The 18141-nt window shown below is 40.3% G+C and overlaps 1 protein-coding gene across 1 annotated transcript; it reads right to left on the bottom strand.

Moving 5' to 3' along the window:
• Positions 1-1264: 1264 nt before the first annotated feature.
• On the bottom strand, positions 1265-18094 carry LOC127486803 (vomeronasal type-2 receptor 116-like). The gene is made up of 7 exons (XM_070067599.1): positions 18056-18094; positions 13087-13250; positions 9696-9981; positions 8522-9328; positions 7238-7465; positions 6769-6892; positions 1265-2199 (listed from the first exon to the last, which is right to left on the bottom strand). Exons 1-7 carry the CDS (start codon positions 18092-18094, stop codon positions 1265-1267), a joined length of 2583 nt encoding a protein of 860 aa, XP_069923700.1.
• Between the last annotated feature and the right edge of the window lie 47 nt (positions 18095-18141).

The following is an 18141-nucleotide window of genomic DNA, read 5'->3' as shown; positions in this document are numbered from 1 at the left end:
AGCATAGAACTTCCACTTCGCATATACCCCTGTACAAAAAACTGATGGAGTTTGTGAACTCAAAAGGCTTCTGTAACCTTGGCAACTCATGTCAAGAGCCTCAGGTGATCACTGACCTCATAGCTAAGAGGTCAGTTGTTAAATCAACAACAGGAGTCACTGTGCACTTGCTCCCCATGCTGGACCTCTGTCCTTAATGTGTTGTACTACAAGAGTTTCAGGACAATGCATTATACACATGAAAATGATTTAACATGTCTAATATTTACACTGAAATATTGCAACTCTATTATAAAGCTGACATTAATAGTAAATGAATATGAATGAATAAATACACTAATGAATGAATAAAAGCAGCAAACAGGGGCAGACGCAGTGGTACAGCAGGTTAGCGCCCTTGCCTGAAGCCCCGCCATTCCATATGGGGGCCAGTTTGAGAACTGCTGCTCCATTTCTCATCCAGCTCTCTGCTATGGACTGGGAAAGCAGCAGAAAATGGCCCAAGTCTCTGGGACCCTGCACCAGGAACCCCTGGCTCCTTTCTTCAGATCAGTGCAGCTCTATCCAATGCGGCTAATAGGAAGTGAACTGAACAGATGGAAGACCTCTCTCCCTCTGCCTCTCCTCCCTCAAATAAATGAATAAATCTTAGAAAACAGCAAACATGTAACTCATTTTATTAAAATAAGTATATTACCATGTCCACCAGGTGACAATGAAAACACAGAAATGAAAAGCAATGAAAAGTTTCAAGGAGAGCCTTTATCTGAGATCAGTTTGTGTTTGTGAACATGAAACCCAGGCTAAGAAATTTATACACAGTATTATTTTTGAAGAGAGGAGGATTGGGACCAGTGTGAGTGTGTAGTGGATATAACCACCACTTGTAACTATGACATCCCATGTGGGTGCCAGTTTATATCCTGGCTGTCCCACTTGGAATCCTACTCCCCATTAATGATCCAAAAAAAAGCAGTAGAAGATGGCATAAGATAATGACACTCAAATGGACAACTGAAATAATCTTGGTTTGGCAAGAACCAGCACTGGGCCACAGCAGATATCTTCAACGTCTATCACCAGATGGAAAGTTTTTCCTACTCTCCCTTTCTTTTCTATGAGTTGGTGCTTCAGAACAAATACATTTTAAGAGAAACATAAAACATTCATAATATGGTTACACTGTGTAATTTTTTTTACAACATCACAATGCAAAATCGGTTTTATAAATCTTAGTTTCTAACCATTGAAAACAGAGAGAGCCTTAAGAGCTATTCTTCAGAACATCTGTTTCCTTGGAAACTATTCTATCCCTTAATCCTTTCAAAGCATTCTTCTCAGGTCTGAAGAGAATAATGTAGCACTTGGGAACAAAGATGCAGCCCAGGAGCCCCGCACTGGAGCACAAGATGGAGAAGACCTCCACAGCCACCATGACCTTCCCCTTGGTGCTGTGGTAGACAGGCAGGAAGGTCACCCAGACACTGCAAAACACCAGCATGCTGAATGTCAGGAATTTGGCTTCATTGAAGGTGTCAGGCAGATTCCTGGCTAGGAAAGCCACAGTAAAGCTCACCAGGGCCAAGGAACCCAGGTAGCCCAGGACAGAGTAGAAGGCAGTGACTGAGCCCTTGTTGCACACCAGGATGATGTGGCCATGCTCAGAGTGTGCATCTGTGTCAATAAAAGGAGGAGAAGTCCCAAGCCAGATGGCACAGAGAGCCAGTTGGATCAGGGAGCAGATGGGAATAATGGAGTTAGGTACCCCTGATAGCAGCCAATGTCTCATCCTTCTCCCTGGGGCAGTGACCTTGAAGGCCAGAAGCACAGTGATAGTTTTGGCCAGGATGGTGGAAACAGCTGTGGTGAATGCCACTCCAAACATGGTCTGCTGGAGGACACAGGTGGTTGTGTTGGGATGACCAATGAACAGTAAGGAGCAGAGGAAGCAAAAGGTGAGGGCAATGAGCAGGATATAGCTGAGACAACGATTATTGGCCTTGACTATGGGAGTGTCTCGGTGCTTCACAAAGATACCAAGAAAAACAACTGTGAGGATAGAAAAGCACAGAGCTGTGCAGACCAGGGTCATCCCCAGGGGATCTTCAAATGACAGAAAGGTCACTTTTTTGTGGAAGCACTGGTCTCGCTCTGTGTTGGCATACTGAAGATCTGGACAGTTCACACATTGGTCCATATCTGGTGAGAAATGTAATAAGCATCATCCCAAGTTCAGTTATTCTTGATTCACAAGTACCTTCTAGAATACCCAATGTAGCTAGTTTAGGCAAATAGTCCTTATTTGATGTGAAAGGCAGCATATTAAATGACATATAAAATTATTGGCAATTATTTATGTCCATCTTCCTCATGTTAGCCAGTGTTAATAGTTCATCTTCCTAAGTACCTTACATAATGATGAGTACATTCTCTTTTTCTCCTAACAAAGCCATAAGGGCTACTCTCTGAAACTATTCATGGTGCTTTAAAAACATACCTTAACCTGTGTTATTTTAACACCACAAATTCCTTCTTCATTGTTTCTTCAGATTGGGAACTGATGATCAAGATGCCAGAGGGTTGCATGTGTGGTGAGGGCTACTCTGCCCTTATACAGGGCACATTTTGCTGCATGCTCACTTGGAACAAGAGCAAGCAGCAGCCTTTGATTTTTAAGTTTTTATTTAATGATTGCATTTTTCATACATTCACCTTTAGGAATATAGGGGTTCTTTTCCCTATACCCACCCTCCCCCTCCCAATCCCATCACACCTCCTTCTTCCTCTTCCTCTACCATCTACTTCTTCATTATGGTTCATTTTTAGTTTGATTTCAAATACAGAGGACCAACTCCATGTTAAGCATAGATTTCAACAGTTGGTATCCACACACACAGACCACATATAGAGCACAGTTTAGGAACAAAATTTGCAGTCCAGTCTCATAGTACAACTCATTAGGGACAGCGGTCTTACATGGGGACTAAGTACACAGTGACCTCTGTTGTTACTTTAACAATTAACATGTTTATGTATGTATGATGTCAGTGATCACCTGAATCTCTTGTCATGGTCTGCCAAGGCTATGGAAGCCTTTTGTGACCAGAGACTCCATCGGTATTTGGACAGGGTCATACACAAAGTGGTTGCTCTCTCCTCTCTTCAGACAAGAGTGCATCCCTGTTTCATGACCCTTTCTTTCAACAGAGGTCTCACAGAGATCCACCATGTAGTCTATTTTTTGCTGCTGAGTCGTGGCTTTCCATGCCTGAAATGAGCCCTTTTTGTAATAGTGCTATTCCCTCTGTACTCCCATGGCCTATTCAACCACCCAATGGTTGCAGTCTTTGTTTTAATGAGTATTCATTTATTTATAATTTACATGAATGTCAGAGTTTCAGAAAGAGGAGGAGAAGCAGAATGGAGAGAGAGAGAGAGAGAAAGAAGGAGAGGAGGACAAGGAGAAAGGGAAAGAGGGAAAAGAGGAGGGGCAGATCTTCCCCCAGTGATTCACACCCCAAAAGACATTAGTAGCTGGAACTAGGCTGTTTTGAAGCCAGTAACTGGGTGCTTCTTCTGGGCTTCCTGTATTAGTGTGTGCTCCGAAACTTGGGCCATCTTCAGCTGCTTTCCCAAGCATCAGGAGAGAGCTGCATTGGAAGTGAAGCAGCTGGGACTGAAACTGCTGACCAACTGGGATGCTAGCATCCCAGGCAGAGGCTTAACCTACTATACCACAGCACTGGCCCCGGGTTCCCACTCTTAATATCATGGGCTGGGAGATATACTTTGTGAATTTGGGTTGCACAGAAATCACCAGGTATCTCACTAAAACATATCTCTTTAAGGTAGAATCTGGATTATGTCATGATAGGGGAATACACTGATTGACAAACCACCATTAGAAGGCAAATGGTCAAGTTCTAGAGAAACACAGAACAGCTGTACTTGATAACAGCTGGATTATTTGCCAGCATTGAACATTTTCATCACGGAACACACTAGGATGCTGCCTGTAATCAAAGTCAGTCTGTAGATCAGCTTGAAACTTACTGGCATATTTCCACTTTCCTGTCTTTTTATCCTTCAACATGAAATTTCTCTCCAGCCCTGTCTGTATCCTCTTATTTTCAATATATTGCTCCATCGATGACTGATGTCTCAACTTGCAGATTTCTTTCAATATTTAGTTAGTCTTACCTTTGGATATTTCATACTTTTGAGACATTACAAGTGCCAACTTTCATAGCTTTGTTTTCTAGATTCGGTAAGGAAAAGTTACTGCTTTGTACAGTTTTGTATACCAGTACTACTTATTTCAATTATCAATTCACTTATTTCATTACACCATCCCAATATCACTTTTTTTTGACAGAGTGGACAGTGAGAGAGAGAGACACAGAGAGAAAGGTCTTCCTTTACCGTTTGTTCACCCTCCAATGGCCGCTGCCGCTGGCGCGCTGCAGCCGGTGCACTGCGCTCATCCAAATGCAGGAGCCAGGTGCTTATCCTGGTCTCCCATGGAGTGCAGGGCCCAAGCACTTGGGCCATCCTCCACTGCACTCCCTGGCCACAGTAGAGAGCTGGTCTGGAAGAGGGGCAACCAGGACAGAAACCGGTGCCCCGACCGGGACTAGAACCCAGTGTGCCGGCACTGCTAGGTGGAGGATTAGCCTATTGAGCCGTGGTGCCAGCCAAATGTCATTCTTTTTTAACAATATGCATGGAGCCGAATCTCCTGTGTAATTTTTTGTAGAAGTTGCATTCTTTCGTCAACTTTGTATCCAATCTTCAGCTGTAATTTCCATGTTTTGTAGCATTCTAAAATACTCTTTAGGATTGAAAGCTAATCCTTCTTTTTGTCATGTTTGAGTGGTTTTGTTCTTTGTTTACAATTCGTAGATCACTTAGATTTTTTTACCTATTTTTCCTCAGTTATGCTAATTATTATTACTTTTTCATGTATTATAAACTGAATCAGATTTTATGAAACTCTTTAGGCATGATGTAGCCTATTTAAAAACACTGTTGGATTTACATTGAGATTTCAAATGTATGAATTTATTTCAACAACAGTGTCTTACAATTGCATTTTGCTGAAATATCTGGCAGTATTTGATCCATCAACCTGAGATGTTCCCATAGAAGAAACAGAATTTTTCCATTTTTCCTGTTCTCTATAGGAGTTGAGAAAGGAGTTCATCTGAAAATTGTTCATCACAATTCAAGTATTGGGAATTATTTTAATAACTGTGAGGATATTTGGATTTTTCAAATATTGCTGAACATATTTCATAATATTTCTATCTGAGAATATCTGAATTTCTTCTATATTTTTCAATGTATCAGAATTAAATGATTAATAAGCTCTAATATTAGTATTTTTATATCTAAATAGACCTCTTCAGCTCTCTTTGTGTATACACACACACAGAGTAATCATATTGTTCGCACTGTTCCATCTTGCTGAGGTTCATAATCTTTCTTGTTTAGGATCACCAACTTTAAATTCTTCCAATTTTTACTTACTTCAATTTCCTTATAATGTCCACATTTTACCTTCAAGGTCTTGTGCTGAATTTGCAGTCATTGACCTACCTTGGTATGCATACTTATTTTTTTAAAGACAGAGTTACAGAGGGAGGTAGAGACAGAATGAGGTCTTCCATCTGCTGGTTCACTCCCCAGATGGCTGCAGCAGCCAGAGCTGTGCTGATCTGAAGACAGGAGATTCTTCGGAGTCTCTCATGTGTGTGCATTGGCCCAAGGACTTGGGCCATCTTCTACTGCTACCCCAGGCCACAGCAGAGAGCTGGATCAGAAGAGGAGCAGCTGGGACTAGAACTGGTGCCCATATGGATTGCTGGTGCTTCAGGCCACGGCTTAAACTCACTGTACCACAGTGCCAGGCCCACTATGCATACTTATTACCATGTATGTCAGCTTGTGGTCTTTTGATATGAATTTTATAAATGTGTGTACATATGTAAGCATAAGAAGGTTCTTGAAGATTTATATTTTGAGCAGCAATGACTTTTGTCAAAGGCTAAGATTAGCCCCATTTGTGATATTTGATGAGTATCATCCTCAGGATGATATACTGCATGATTTCTAAGATAGTTTTTCACATAACACACAGTTTGTGTAGAGTTGCACTTTCTCACTCCAAGCATGCTACACTTGAATTTTGTTGAAAGCACTTTTACCTATACAAGCACAAGGAACTCAGACATGAGTTTTCCTATACTGAATTAGCACATACATCACACTACTCCCATGGACTGTACTCTGTTGCCAGAACCTTTCATTATCAACAATAAGTTTCAAAACATTTGAATGATACTAAATACATGGTGCAAATAACTACTCATGCAACACAAGCAAAAACTGGAAAATCTTTATGATACATGGGATAGCATAGCTCTGACTCATGGCTAAATCTTAGAAATGCCACACTGTTTTATGGGGTGAATATTCTCCAATCTTGGTTTCTATTCATTTTTTACCATATGTATATCAGCCTGAACTCCAACATGGTCAGCATTCCAGAGACATTCAGTCTTCTGTATGCTTTCATAAATAATACAGAGAGTGTATTGTGGAAAGTTTTATCCTTTTGTGGATTATAATTTATTATAAGGATTAATTTCTACCTGAAGGGGGGAAGACTGTTCTCAGCAGTCATATTCCACAGATTTTCTTTCCATGGATAAGTTGATAATTTAAGAAACAGGTGGTAACTTCTCCAAGAGGCAGGCACTGACTTACCTGTCTGATTGGAAATCTCATTCTCAGGACAAGGTGTGCAATCAAAACAACAGGCAGGCTTTCCCTCAAGAGGGGTTTTCCTGAATCCAGGGCTGCAACTCACACTGCATACCGAGTGTGGAATCTGAGCAAAAATCAGATGAGTGTTGGTCGTAATTCAGACTATTACTTAAGTTCCAAGTAGAGGGTTTTCAAGTCCTGCAAACCTGTTCACTGAAACTGTAAACACCTGTTTCTGACACAATGACAACATTCTATTTGATTTTCTTAAATAGATTCAAAAGACTTGCACGAACAAATGTGTGTACTGTCCATCCTCAGACACTAAAAACATAAGAAAGTATTTGGATTGGAAGTGGAGTGGTTTAATGTCTCTAAGTGTCTTTTGAATAAGCCATACTGCACATACTCCCTTAGCAGTTGGGGGGTAACAATGTGTCATGTGAACCTTATGATCAGTCCTACTTACCTCTGTAATTCCTGTGGCCCACTCTATCAAATTCTCAGAGAGAGACAACTGTTCACTCTGTGAAACATATGGGGAAAACCGTCCTACTTTAACCTTACGTCCAAAACCATATGGAAAATTCCAAAAGTTGAGAATGTCATATTCAGCTTCCAAATTTCTCTTGTGATTCAAATTCACTAGGTCACCAGCTGGATTGGTAAATTGGAGATTCTTCAGAAATGGGTGCAACTGAAAAAATGCATCATATTCTCATGACGACTGCCCAAGTAATAACACATGAAACCCAGGTTAGAGAAAACCTCTCTTTGTCTGTAATCACAAATAAACAATAGAACCTGTTTAGGACCACCCAATGAATGGAAGTAAAAAAAAAAAAAAAACCTGATGAGAACTACATCAAGGTAAGTATGATTTCACTCATTTTTCTACAAAAACAAGGGGAATCAAAAATATCTAGCTGTGAGTTTCAGACTATTTCCTTTTTTTTTTTTTTGACAGGCAGAGTGGACAGTGAGAGAGAAAGAGACAGAGAGAAAGGTCTTCCTTTGCCGATGGTTCACCATCCAATGGCCGCCGTGGCTGGCACGCTGCTGCTGGTGCACTGTGCTGATCTGAAGGCAGGAGCCAGGTACTTGTCCTGGTCTCCCATGGGGTGCAGTGCCCAAGCACTTGGGCCATCCTCCACTGCACTCCCTGGCCACAGCAGAGAGCTGGCCTGGAAGAAGGGCAATCGGGACAGAATCCGGTGCCCTGACTGGGACTAGAACCTGGTGTGCCAGCACCACAAGGTGGAAGATTAGCCTACTGAGCTGCAGCGCTGGCCAGATTCAGACCATTTCCAATAGTACATTCCAAGCTGCCAATACTCATTTTCTCAGTGTACCTAGGAGAACTATCTGTAATAAAGTTACTAGAATAAAGAACTGTGCAAATTATATGAGATTCCTTATGTTCATTGTAGATGAACATCCTCAGTGACATTTGAACCTGAAAATAATTACTGTACTGCTGAAGTTGAAAATGGAATAACACAGTCTAGGTATTTCACATGTCAAAATTAAATTGACAAAATTGGAGAGTATTTTTAAGTCACAGCATTGATGCTTATCCCAATTACCTTCCCACTTTTCCTTGGAGCCCTTTTGCTAATGACAAATTACAGGCAGAGGCTCATTTTTTCTTGTGTTTTGCAGAAAGGTTCCCAAGCTACTTGGATTGAACACCTGCAGAAGCTCTTAAGGGGATCACTTCAGGAGTACATGTCAACAATGGAAACCAAGTTACCTGCCAGGGAGAAAATGCCACCTTTGCCCCATTGTTCACTGGCTGCATTTCTACCTCTTGTAGAAGCATCTCATGTATGCTGTGGGCCACAGCATACACAGCATTGTATATGTTGTAACTCCCATCGCTCATGGTCATATCAAAATGATGCGGAGGCAATGATTCCAAGGAAGCATTCAGTGGACAGTTCTGCAAAGTTTTACAGGATGTCCCAGTAACTGAGCAATTAAAAGCCAGCGACCAGAATCTGGAGAGGTAAGAGTCTTCTGGATACTTGGAAGGGTTAGCTGTCCGAAGAAAGTTTTTGAAACCAGAGATCTCACTATGGTGGTCTGAAAAAATGAGGGTCCCATGGAATGAGTGGAACAGGAAAGGTTCCTCAGAACTGGCAAAATCCCATTGTGAAGTGGTGACCCAGACTTTCCACATCATTAACTCCCTCCATGAATGAAAGCTGGTGCCTATGAGTGACTCAGTGACACAGAAAAGAATCACCACATTTGCTGATGATTTTAGGATCTGTATATGAAACATACTTTGGAATGAAGAAAGTGCCTCTACAGTGGCTGGGATCAATTCCACAAAGTCTACACAGATCCCATTCTTCTGCAACTCTACTTTCAAATCAGTCATAAACTTAATACCTTTTGGGAGGTCTGAGATGGCCAAACCCACCCATGTCCACCCAAAGTGGAGCATCAAGGAGACCATGCCACGGGCCAGAGAAGTGTCTTTGGGGGCCATCTGATAGAGGGAAGGAAACTGACCACTGTCACTCAGAAGAGGTTCAAAAGGCCCAAGAGTCAGCTAAGGGAAAAGGCAAGAAATCTGTGTAAGGTTATTGTCATAGTGTAAAATATTGTTCCTGAAAAAATTTAAGCAGATAATGGAAATGTCAGATTTTAGAATATTTCATTTTTCTCATCTCCCACTACATGAGATCTTCCTAGTTCATGAATCATTAGACTCACAGGTTGAGAAAAACATTTCTCCTTTTCACTCACCCACACTGCTGCTTCAGAAGAAATGTAGCTAATCCACAAAATCTCTGCACACATTCTCTTTAGATCACATACTGTGTCAAATGTATAAGGTCTCTTTCCCTTTAATTTTTGGTTCTAAGTAAGGCACCTAAGATGATGTACTTTATCCCACTTTTTCACTACACACTCACCTGTGGAATTTTGTAGAGTTCCAGCAAGGTCCCCATTTGGACAGCAGTGCTGCTTTCTGATATTACAGCAACAGACTTGCTCTGTTTCCTACATGTGTAATTAGGAATGTGCTTTTCCAGTCCCGCAAGCCAAATGAAGGGGTTCTCCATCACAGTCATATGACTGTGCATGACATTGTAGAGACCAAATCCCAAGGTCTTGTTGGGTAATAGATAGGGGTTTTTGTTGATCTCCTCAATAGTGAAAACCAAGGCCAGAACATACTGGTAGTTTTTGGACTGAAACCTGCATGAAAGGCACAAGGATCTTTAAGGGAAAAGCCTCCAATCCAGATTATCATCAATTCTGTGATTACTGTGGCAGATGGATTGGTCATGGCCAAAATTCATATGTTCTAATCCGTATGTGTAGATTTGCTGAGTACAGAGTGTGAACTGTTGTATTTGCAGGACACATGTCCTCACCAGAACCAAAGCTGCTACCAACTTTTACTGGTTTCCAAGCCTAAATGATTCTGAAAAATTAGATCTGCTTTTACATCATAATGTCTTGGGCATGTTATCCCATGGTTGTCCATGCAGACAAAGAACGTGATCTTATTTTTGGATGCACACCTCATCAATTTAAATCACCTCTGGCAACAGCTACCTCTTCTAAGTGTTTGTATTTGATATCTACAGTAAATACTACAACAGGCTCTGGAATGCCCTCTCTAAAGTTCATGCACACCTAGGAGTACACTCCAGTTGTCAAAGAAAGCATGACAAGGAAACGCGTATCATCTTTAGCACTGCCTCTAAATGTTTCCTACATCCACAAACTACAATGATTCTTCATCTTACCACATCATTAAGTGCTTCTTGAAATAGCAGTCATACGATCATAAGGCTGCAGGTTGTAAAGGGAAAAGAGAGTAACTCAATTGAAGGCTATGTGTTCAAAAAGAGGGATGATGTCACAGTACTGAGAATGGTAGATGGGAGTCTGTAATTGATCCTGAAAAATCTCTTCCCCATCACACTTACACATCAACAAGCATCACAAGCCAAGAAAATAAAATCGAATTCAGAGATTGAAAGAAGGGAAATAGTGAAAAGGGAGGAGCACTTTAGAGAAGCTGGAAACACTCCCTGGCTGAACATGAATCACTGGGCTACGAGGCACCTGATGCTTTACAATTAAGCCAGTCATGCATTTAGAACACTAAACATATGTGAAAGTAAATCATTATGAGTAGTATCAGTATTTACTCCAAACAGGCCTTCTTCACTCACGTTTTCCTACAATGTTGAATATAAATAGCCTTCCATGTGAAGGAAATGATGCATTTCTACTTTTCATTATGAGTGATATCAGTATTTACTCCAAACAGGCCTTCTTCACTCAAATTTTCGTACAATATTGAATATAAATAGCCTTCCATGCAAAGAAAATGATGCATTTCTACTTTCTAGGATCTGACATTTCACAAAAAATGCAAATGAGGAGCCCCTTGTATTTATTTCTGATGTCCTGTGTGTTAATTCCTCATGAATAGACCAGGTCACGAACACTGCTTGTTAAGGGTCACTGTGTGCTCCAGAGGAAGTGACAGTTTTTCAGTTCTTGGTCCTTGCTGTAACATAATATGGATATATGTACGCATATTATATATGTATTCTCTCTATATATCTATACATAGGTATACTATAACCATGCACACAGTAGCTATATATATAGTTTTTTATGTATATATAATTTGTATACATATTTGCTATCCAAATGTCATTCATACTTTGTAGAATGAGGAAATTTGAAAATCATTGCTATGAATCAAATAAAATTCAGTTTTGTATTTCATATATCTGTTTCTCTGCTCATTACTATGACACTTCCATTATTCCACATCCTCTAATTTCTTTCTCCAGCTGCTGCCTTGTACCAAAATGTCTAGATGGCTCTTGGACACACTGGAATTTGTAAGAGTTTATCTCTTTTATGCTGTGTTCTTTATCTCTAAAAACAGTTTATCAGTAACTGTTGTATATTCTAAAGTTAGTGAAGCTAACATTGGAAGGTATAGCACCTAAATCTATTGACAGTTAAGTATTTCTTGTTTTTCCAAGTATCATCAACACAGATATTTTCCCTGGGTTTATTAAGATTTGATTATGATCTCCAGTTTGCATGGCATACATCTTGGAGGAACTTGGGCTCTATTCATAGCCTCTTTTCCTACTACTGGAAAGTCACTATTTCCTCGTCTCCATCATTAAGGGTACACTTAAATGATGTGCTGCATGCATAACCAGGGGGAATACTACTACTAATGAATAAATATTTCATGAATTGGACCCCATGTACACATATTAAGTTAGGTAAATTTATAAAAATCAATGTGAAGTGAGTAATATTGCTACACCAAGCTAGTATCCATTAGATTTTTTTCAGCAGAGATATTTGGACAAATGCCTAAAATACTTAATCAGTTGCATCACCTTGGTGGCAACAACTATACTTCTCAAATCCATTGGCTTTAATGATACTGAAATGATCTATGTCCTAATACCTACCTTCTACCAAAGTTCTATGCAGAGGCAACCTACTTCCTGTAGCCTTACAGTAGAAAACAATTAGAAAATTGTCACCCTCATAAACAGGTTTGAAGAAAACAATTCCGCTGTCCTACAAGATACTATATTCTGCATGCATGAAATTTATATATGCTATATATGTATATGAAATATTTATATTTAGTTACAAATAAAGGATCTTCAAGAGGGGCAAAAACAGAATAATCCCCCTTAAGAAATCTATTTTCCCAGAAAAGGCAGAATCAGGGAAACACTGTAAATGTAGTAGATTACAACCATTGAAATTCTTATGAGTATATTCATCAGTAAAATATAATTATTATATTTGTGCAAAGGTGTTGCCCTGAGATTACTTTTACATAGAAAAAAATTTTGAATCTTTACTCCTTTACAACTGTAGAAGAAATGAAGTGTTCTCATGGCTCCAAGTCTAGTACGTAGCAGAAAAGAGTGTGAGCACATGTGGAAGAGCTCATGTAACTCAGTTCATTCATTTCAGTGCATGGATTCTGTAAGAATCTGCTACTGAGGCATAATAGGCCCCTGAGCTGATGAAAGTGGACAGGGAAGGATAGGACGATACTGACCAGACTCTGGTTCCCCCTCTGATGAGACAACATTTCCCTGAGCCATCCACGGTGCCAGGCAGAAAGAAATGTCTTCCTCATGCCCCAAATCAATTACCAGCAGTTTTTAGGAGGGACAGAAGATGGACATGGCAGGGATACAGAACATATTTGCCTATCCATTTGCAGACCCAATAACAAGTAGCTAATATGTAAATAAATGGAAAATGGTTATGGCAAGGAGAACTTACCATCTGAATCTGCGATATTTGATGAAACTTCTCTCGATTCTGGGAACCTCATATGTGTAAATGTGCAAAAAAGCAGCAATCTCAATATCTCCATCCTTGTAAAAACTCTGCTCCATCTGGGAATAGCAGTCGCGACCATCCTGACATGTCACAAGGAGATACAGCTGCAGAAACAGCAAGAGAAAAATCAAAGAAAACATCTGTGAAAAACCCTATGAGACAAGAGCACTGGAACATGCAGGGTCATGCAGGTGGATACATAGTGTGTGTGTGTGTGTGTGTGTGTGATTGCTTGAAACAAGTCACTTTAATACTGCTCCATCTGACCTCTTTCCACCAGCTGTCCACTCATCCATGGGGGAATCTGATACTTTTCTGCCCTGAGGCTCTGTAGTTCAGGTCTTCTGTCCTGGTGAAAAACACAAGTAGAAAAACATGTTTGTGAATCATCCTCTTCACCTAGGTGCCAGGATTTCCTCCAAGTCCATGGATACAAAGACTCAAGGGAGAGACTCCTGCTAGTTACATTTGGTCCAAGGGCTTTGTCAATAAACCAATCCATGAACTTTTGAAAATTATGTACCAGGATTGCATCAGAGGGCATGAAGGGAGGCATCACGTGAGGCTTTCAGTAAGCTTTCAGACCAGAAATCTCCAGTGTCACACACTACAATGACTCAAAGTGCTACAGGGCAGCCTCCCTCAACCAGTGTTCTGGGCAGCCACAAATCACTTTGATAGCACACAGACCCCAAACCAATCCTGTTTACAGAGATACCCACTAGGACATGTGGTTTTCAATCACTGTGCAACCAGTAATCAGCCTGAATTCAGATATGTCCATTCTGCATTTCTAATCACTTCATCTTTAGTTGTAAAACATAAAAAACTTCCACATTGCTGTTAACCCTGGTAATCCCATGATGATCTGCTTTTGCACCTACAACCTTGGTTGGTGCTCACATGAGAACCTGGCACTATTTGAGTACTTATTTATAGCTTTTTACTCTAGGCAGAGAATACCAGCTGGAAGTCACCTCTTTATTCCCACCACCACAAAAAACAAGGTCAGGATCATGCCTGCAGACACCTGTACTTCTTGAATGCAAGTGACTTTCAGGATGCTTATGTAGGACACGACACCATCAGTGCAGCTAGGTACTATTAATCCTTTGCCAAACCACAGACTGCACAACACAAGAGTGAACAAAATGGATACCATGTCCTATAGGCAATAATGAGGATCAACACTGACTAATCATTTGTGCTTCTATACCTGTGTGAGGTATTGCCAATGGAGTAAATCTAATAAGGAGGGTAGAGAGGGCATATATGAGAACTCTATTTTTCCACTCAAAAGTTTTCTAAACTCAAATTACTGTAAATGTAGTGCCTAATATTTTAAGGCAAACACATTTTTCATTGCTTAGCCACTGCTCTGATGCCATTAGTGAGATTTTGATTAGGGACACATGCAAAGTGAGATGCAGTATAGGAGCAAAATACACAACAGAATTCAGTGACTCGCCTAAAAATGAAAATATAATTTCCTGATGAGTTAAACTTATTACTGATACAATGATAAAGCTTGTTGTCTATTCATTTAAACAAGAAAAATAAATCTAAATCAGAGAGCAAGCATCCAATGTTCTCTCTAATGTGTAGGAACTAAAAATAGAGTCAGTCTGAATGCACTCCATTCACTGAAAAAAAGATTGGGAATGGAGAGAATGAACTCCATGCAATGAAGAGGCTTCAGGAAATCCATGGAAAATGTGTGTTATGTAACAGTTATGGATGAATTTTAAAAAATTGGCACCCAGATATGTTCAATAATTTTTGCGTGTTTCTTTCATATTTAACCTTCTTATCTTCTATACTCTTAATGCTGCATTTGACATTTTTTATAGTTTGTGATGAATGCTTCAATTCTAGAACTTTAAACTTATTTCAGGGAAATATATATTCTAATTGCATAAACTTATATGGAATCTGAGATCATACATTTATGTCAAATTGAACTTTAGCAACAACATCATAAAGGTTGATAATATTTTTTCTCTTTGAGATTTTTAATAATTTATATCGAAGTCCAATATCATGTAGGTTACTGCAAAGCAATTTCCAGAAACAAAAATATGTGGACATTTGAGTGAGTAGGTACAGAGTTCTCTGTGTGTATAGGGAACACACACATGAACTTACACTCATTCTACATCGAGAACACTGTCTCCAATGGACTATCCTGGACTATCTTCTCAGGCTCAATACACTTCAAATCAAAAGTAGAAATCACTATAAGTCATTGTAACTTAATGTCATAGCAAGCAGTAAAGGAAACTAAGAAAATCTACAATGCAGAGGTGAGCTGGCATGTCAGCACTCACTGTTTCAATTCTCAGTAACTCCAAATTATCTATGCTGGTATGTAAAGTCTACAACACTGCATTTTTAACCATTTTTAATTATGTCCCAGCCAAAAATCCCCAATTCCTCCATCTTCCAGCAATACTTAATCTGATGCAGCTCCTCTGAATATAACAGAACATGACACTTTGCTAGTGTTGCCATTTCTGGTAATCTATCAGGATTCTGTTTCTACCATTATCCATCTAACCTAGGAATAATACTGCTGATTACTGAAGAGAGACCAAGATGGCTGAATGAGAAGGACATACTGTTATAATCTAGGAGGAGATATAAAAGTAAAAGTGGAAGAAATACATTCTCATGTATAGTAAGAGAGAAAACCACAGTGAGAATTCTATGGAAGGAAGAAAAATGCTGTGGATCAGTGTGGAAGTTGCAGACATGCAATATGTTCAAGACACAACAGAAAATCCCAGCAGCCAAGAGCCAGAGAAAGCAACAGTGTTGGAGAGGGAGGGGAGATCAGACTGCAGTGCCTGAGCCACTGGTTATGTAATTAGAGGGAGAGATTTCAAGAGTCAACCACCTGAGAGAAAATGGGAGAATATTGCTACCTGTCCTTCCAGATACATGTTTCCAACATACAAATTAAAATAAAAAAAAACAGAAGGGACAATACAAATATCATCAAAACTGCATAGAGGAATTGAACAGACATTCCTGCACAAATAGAAGAGCCAAAGGCCTTACCAAGGGTGCTAAACATTAGTAAACCTGGAATACTAGTCAAAATCACACTGAGATATCACCTCACATCTGCTCAATTGGCTACAATGATTTTTGTTTTTAAAGATTTTGTTTGAATGGAAGATTGAGAGAGTGAATGTGAGTGATACAGTCAGAAAGAGAGAGGGAGAGAGAGAGAGAGAGAAAGAGAAAGTATCTTCCATCCCATGGTTCACTCTCCAAATGGTCACAACAGCTGGAGCTGAGCTGATCCAGAGACAGGAGCCATGGGCTTCTTCAGGTCTCCCAAATAGCTGCAAAGGACCAAAGACTTGGGCCATCTTCCACTGCTTTTCCTGGCCATGAAGGGCACATGGATCCTTAGGGATCTTTGGTAAATGTCTTCAACCATGATTATTATCAACTCCAAACCTAGAACTACTAGAGACTGAATGTTTTGTGCAAATATGTGGAGGTTGAAATACTGCTCTGTAGCATGATCATAGTTGATGAGGTCTTTGGGTGCTAATAGCAATTTTTTATGGCTCACCTAGTTGCTTTCTTGGAATTTTCAATATGAGACTGTGGAGAGAGTTTGTTACATCTCTCTAACAGGTGAAGACTGTGAGAAGAGGAAAGGAAAACTATCTTTACTGGAAGCAGGAAACGTGTCTTGGGCAAACACCAACCTCATGTATATTGATCCTGGTCTTACCAGCCTCAGAAATTCTGAAAAATAAATTCCTGTTGTTAAGTCATAAAGTCATGGCATGTTGTTAAATGGAAACTAGATGATTAACACAACGAGTAAATTGGGATGAACACTAGTTACTCTCATTTGTGTCAACAGACAGCTCTCCCAAGTCCTTGGATTTTGTATTTGTAGCAAATGCAGAACAGGCTCTGGAATGTTCTGTCTAAATTACATGTACCACAAGGAAGAGAAACGGATTTTCAAAGGAAAGCAAAATGAATTAAATACAAATCAGTCTTGCTGAATTTTGCGCATGTTCCATCATGGACCAAAATGGTTATTTATATTAGCACATCATTAAATGACTCATCGAACAGCATCATCATGAACATGACTTTGTGCAAGGTCTTGGGAAAGAATAACTCATCTGAGGGCTATGTGGCTAGCAGAGGCAGGATATCTAAGTGTGGAGCATGGTGGAGTACAAGGCTTGGCATTTATAACTGTTAAGCCTCCTCCTTTTCAAAACTGGGCATCAGCTTCCACCCCAGATCAGGAAACTATTTCAAATTCAAAGCCTGAATTAAGGAGAATCTTAAATGCAGAACATTTAGAAGATGCCAGAATCACTGGGGGGACTTCAAGTACTGTAGATCAAAAGGCACTGCATGAGCCGGCGCCGTGGCTCAATAGGCTAATCCTCCACCTTGCGGCGCCGGCACACCGGGTTCTAGTCCCGGTTGGGGCGCCGGATTCTGTCCCGGTTGCCCCTCTTCCAGGCCAGCTCTCTGCTATGGCCAGGGAGTGCAGTGGAGGATGGCCCAGGTGCTTGGGCCCTGCACCCCATGGGAGACCAGGAAAAGCACCTGGCTCCTGGCTCATGCCAGGATCAGCGCGGTGCGCCGGCTGCAGCGGCGGCCATTGGAGGGTGAACCAACGGCAAAGGAAGACCTTTCTCTCTGTCTCTCTCTCTCACTGTCCACTCTGCCTGTCAAAAAAAAAAAAAAAAAAAAAAAAAAAAAAAGAAAAGCTAAAAAGGCACTGCACCTACTGAAGCTGAATGGCTGCCATCTAGTTTTCTATGGAAATCTGAAAAGTATGTTCATATAAATAATGACTATTGGTAGCAGTTCTAACTCCAAATAGGTCTTATTCTCTGAATCTTAACTCAAGACTTGCATGCAGATTGACTTGCAGGTCAAGAAACACATCGTGCATTTCTACAGGGACTGACACAAAGCTTCCCCAAGGTTAGAACACAGGTG

The sequence above is a fragment of the Oryctolagus cuniculus genome, chromosome 16 (assembly GCF_051225735.1).
Source record: "Oryctolagus cuniculus isolate XC-2025 breed Fujian yellow rabbit chromosome 16, ASM5122573v1, whole genome shotgun sequence".
Taxonomy (NCBI): Eukaryota; Metazoa; Chordata; class Mammalia; order Lagomorpha; family Leporidae; genus Oryctolagus; species Oryctolagus cuniculus.
The sequence above is the reverse complement of the archived record's forward strand: the minus strand, read 5'-3'. Positions and strand labels throughout refer to the sequence as shown.

Coding starts and splice junctions, on each gene's coding strand:
- LOC127486803 (XM_070067599.1), bottom strand. CDS start 18,094: ATGCACGATGTGTTTCTTGACCTGCAAGTCAATCTGCAT. Junction 9,329..9,695: donor AACTCTACAAAATTCCACAG/GTGAGTGTGTAG, acceptor CTTTTCCCTTAG/CTGACTCTTGGGCCTTTTGA. Junction 2,200..6,768: donor TGAGATTTCCAATCAGACAG/GTAAGTCAGTGC, acceptor ATTTCTCACCAG/ATATGGACCAATGTGTGAAC.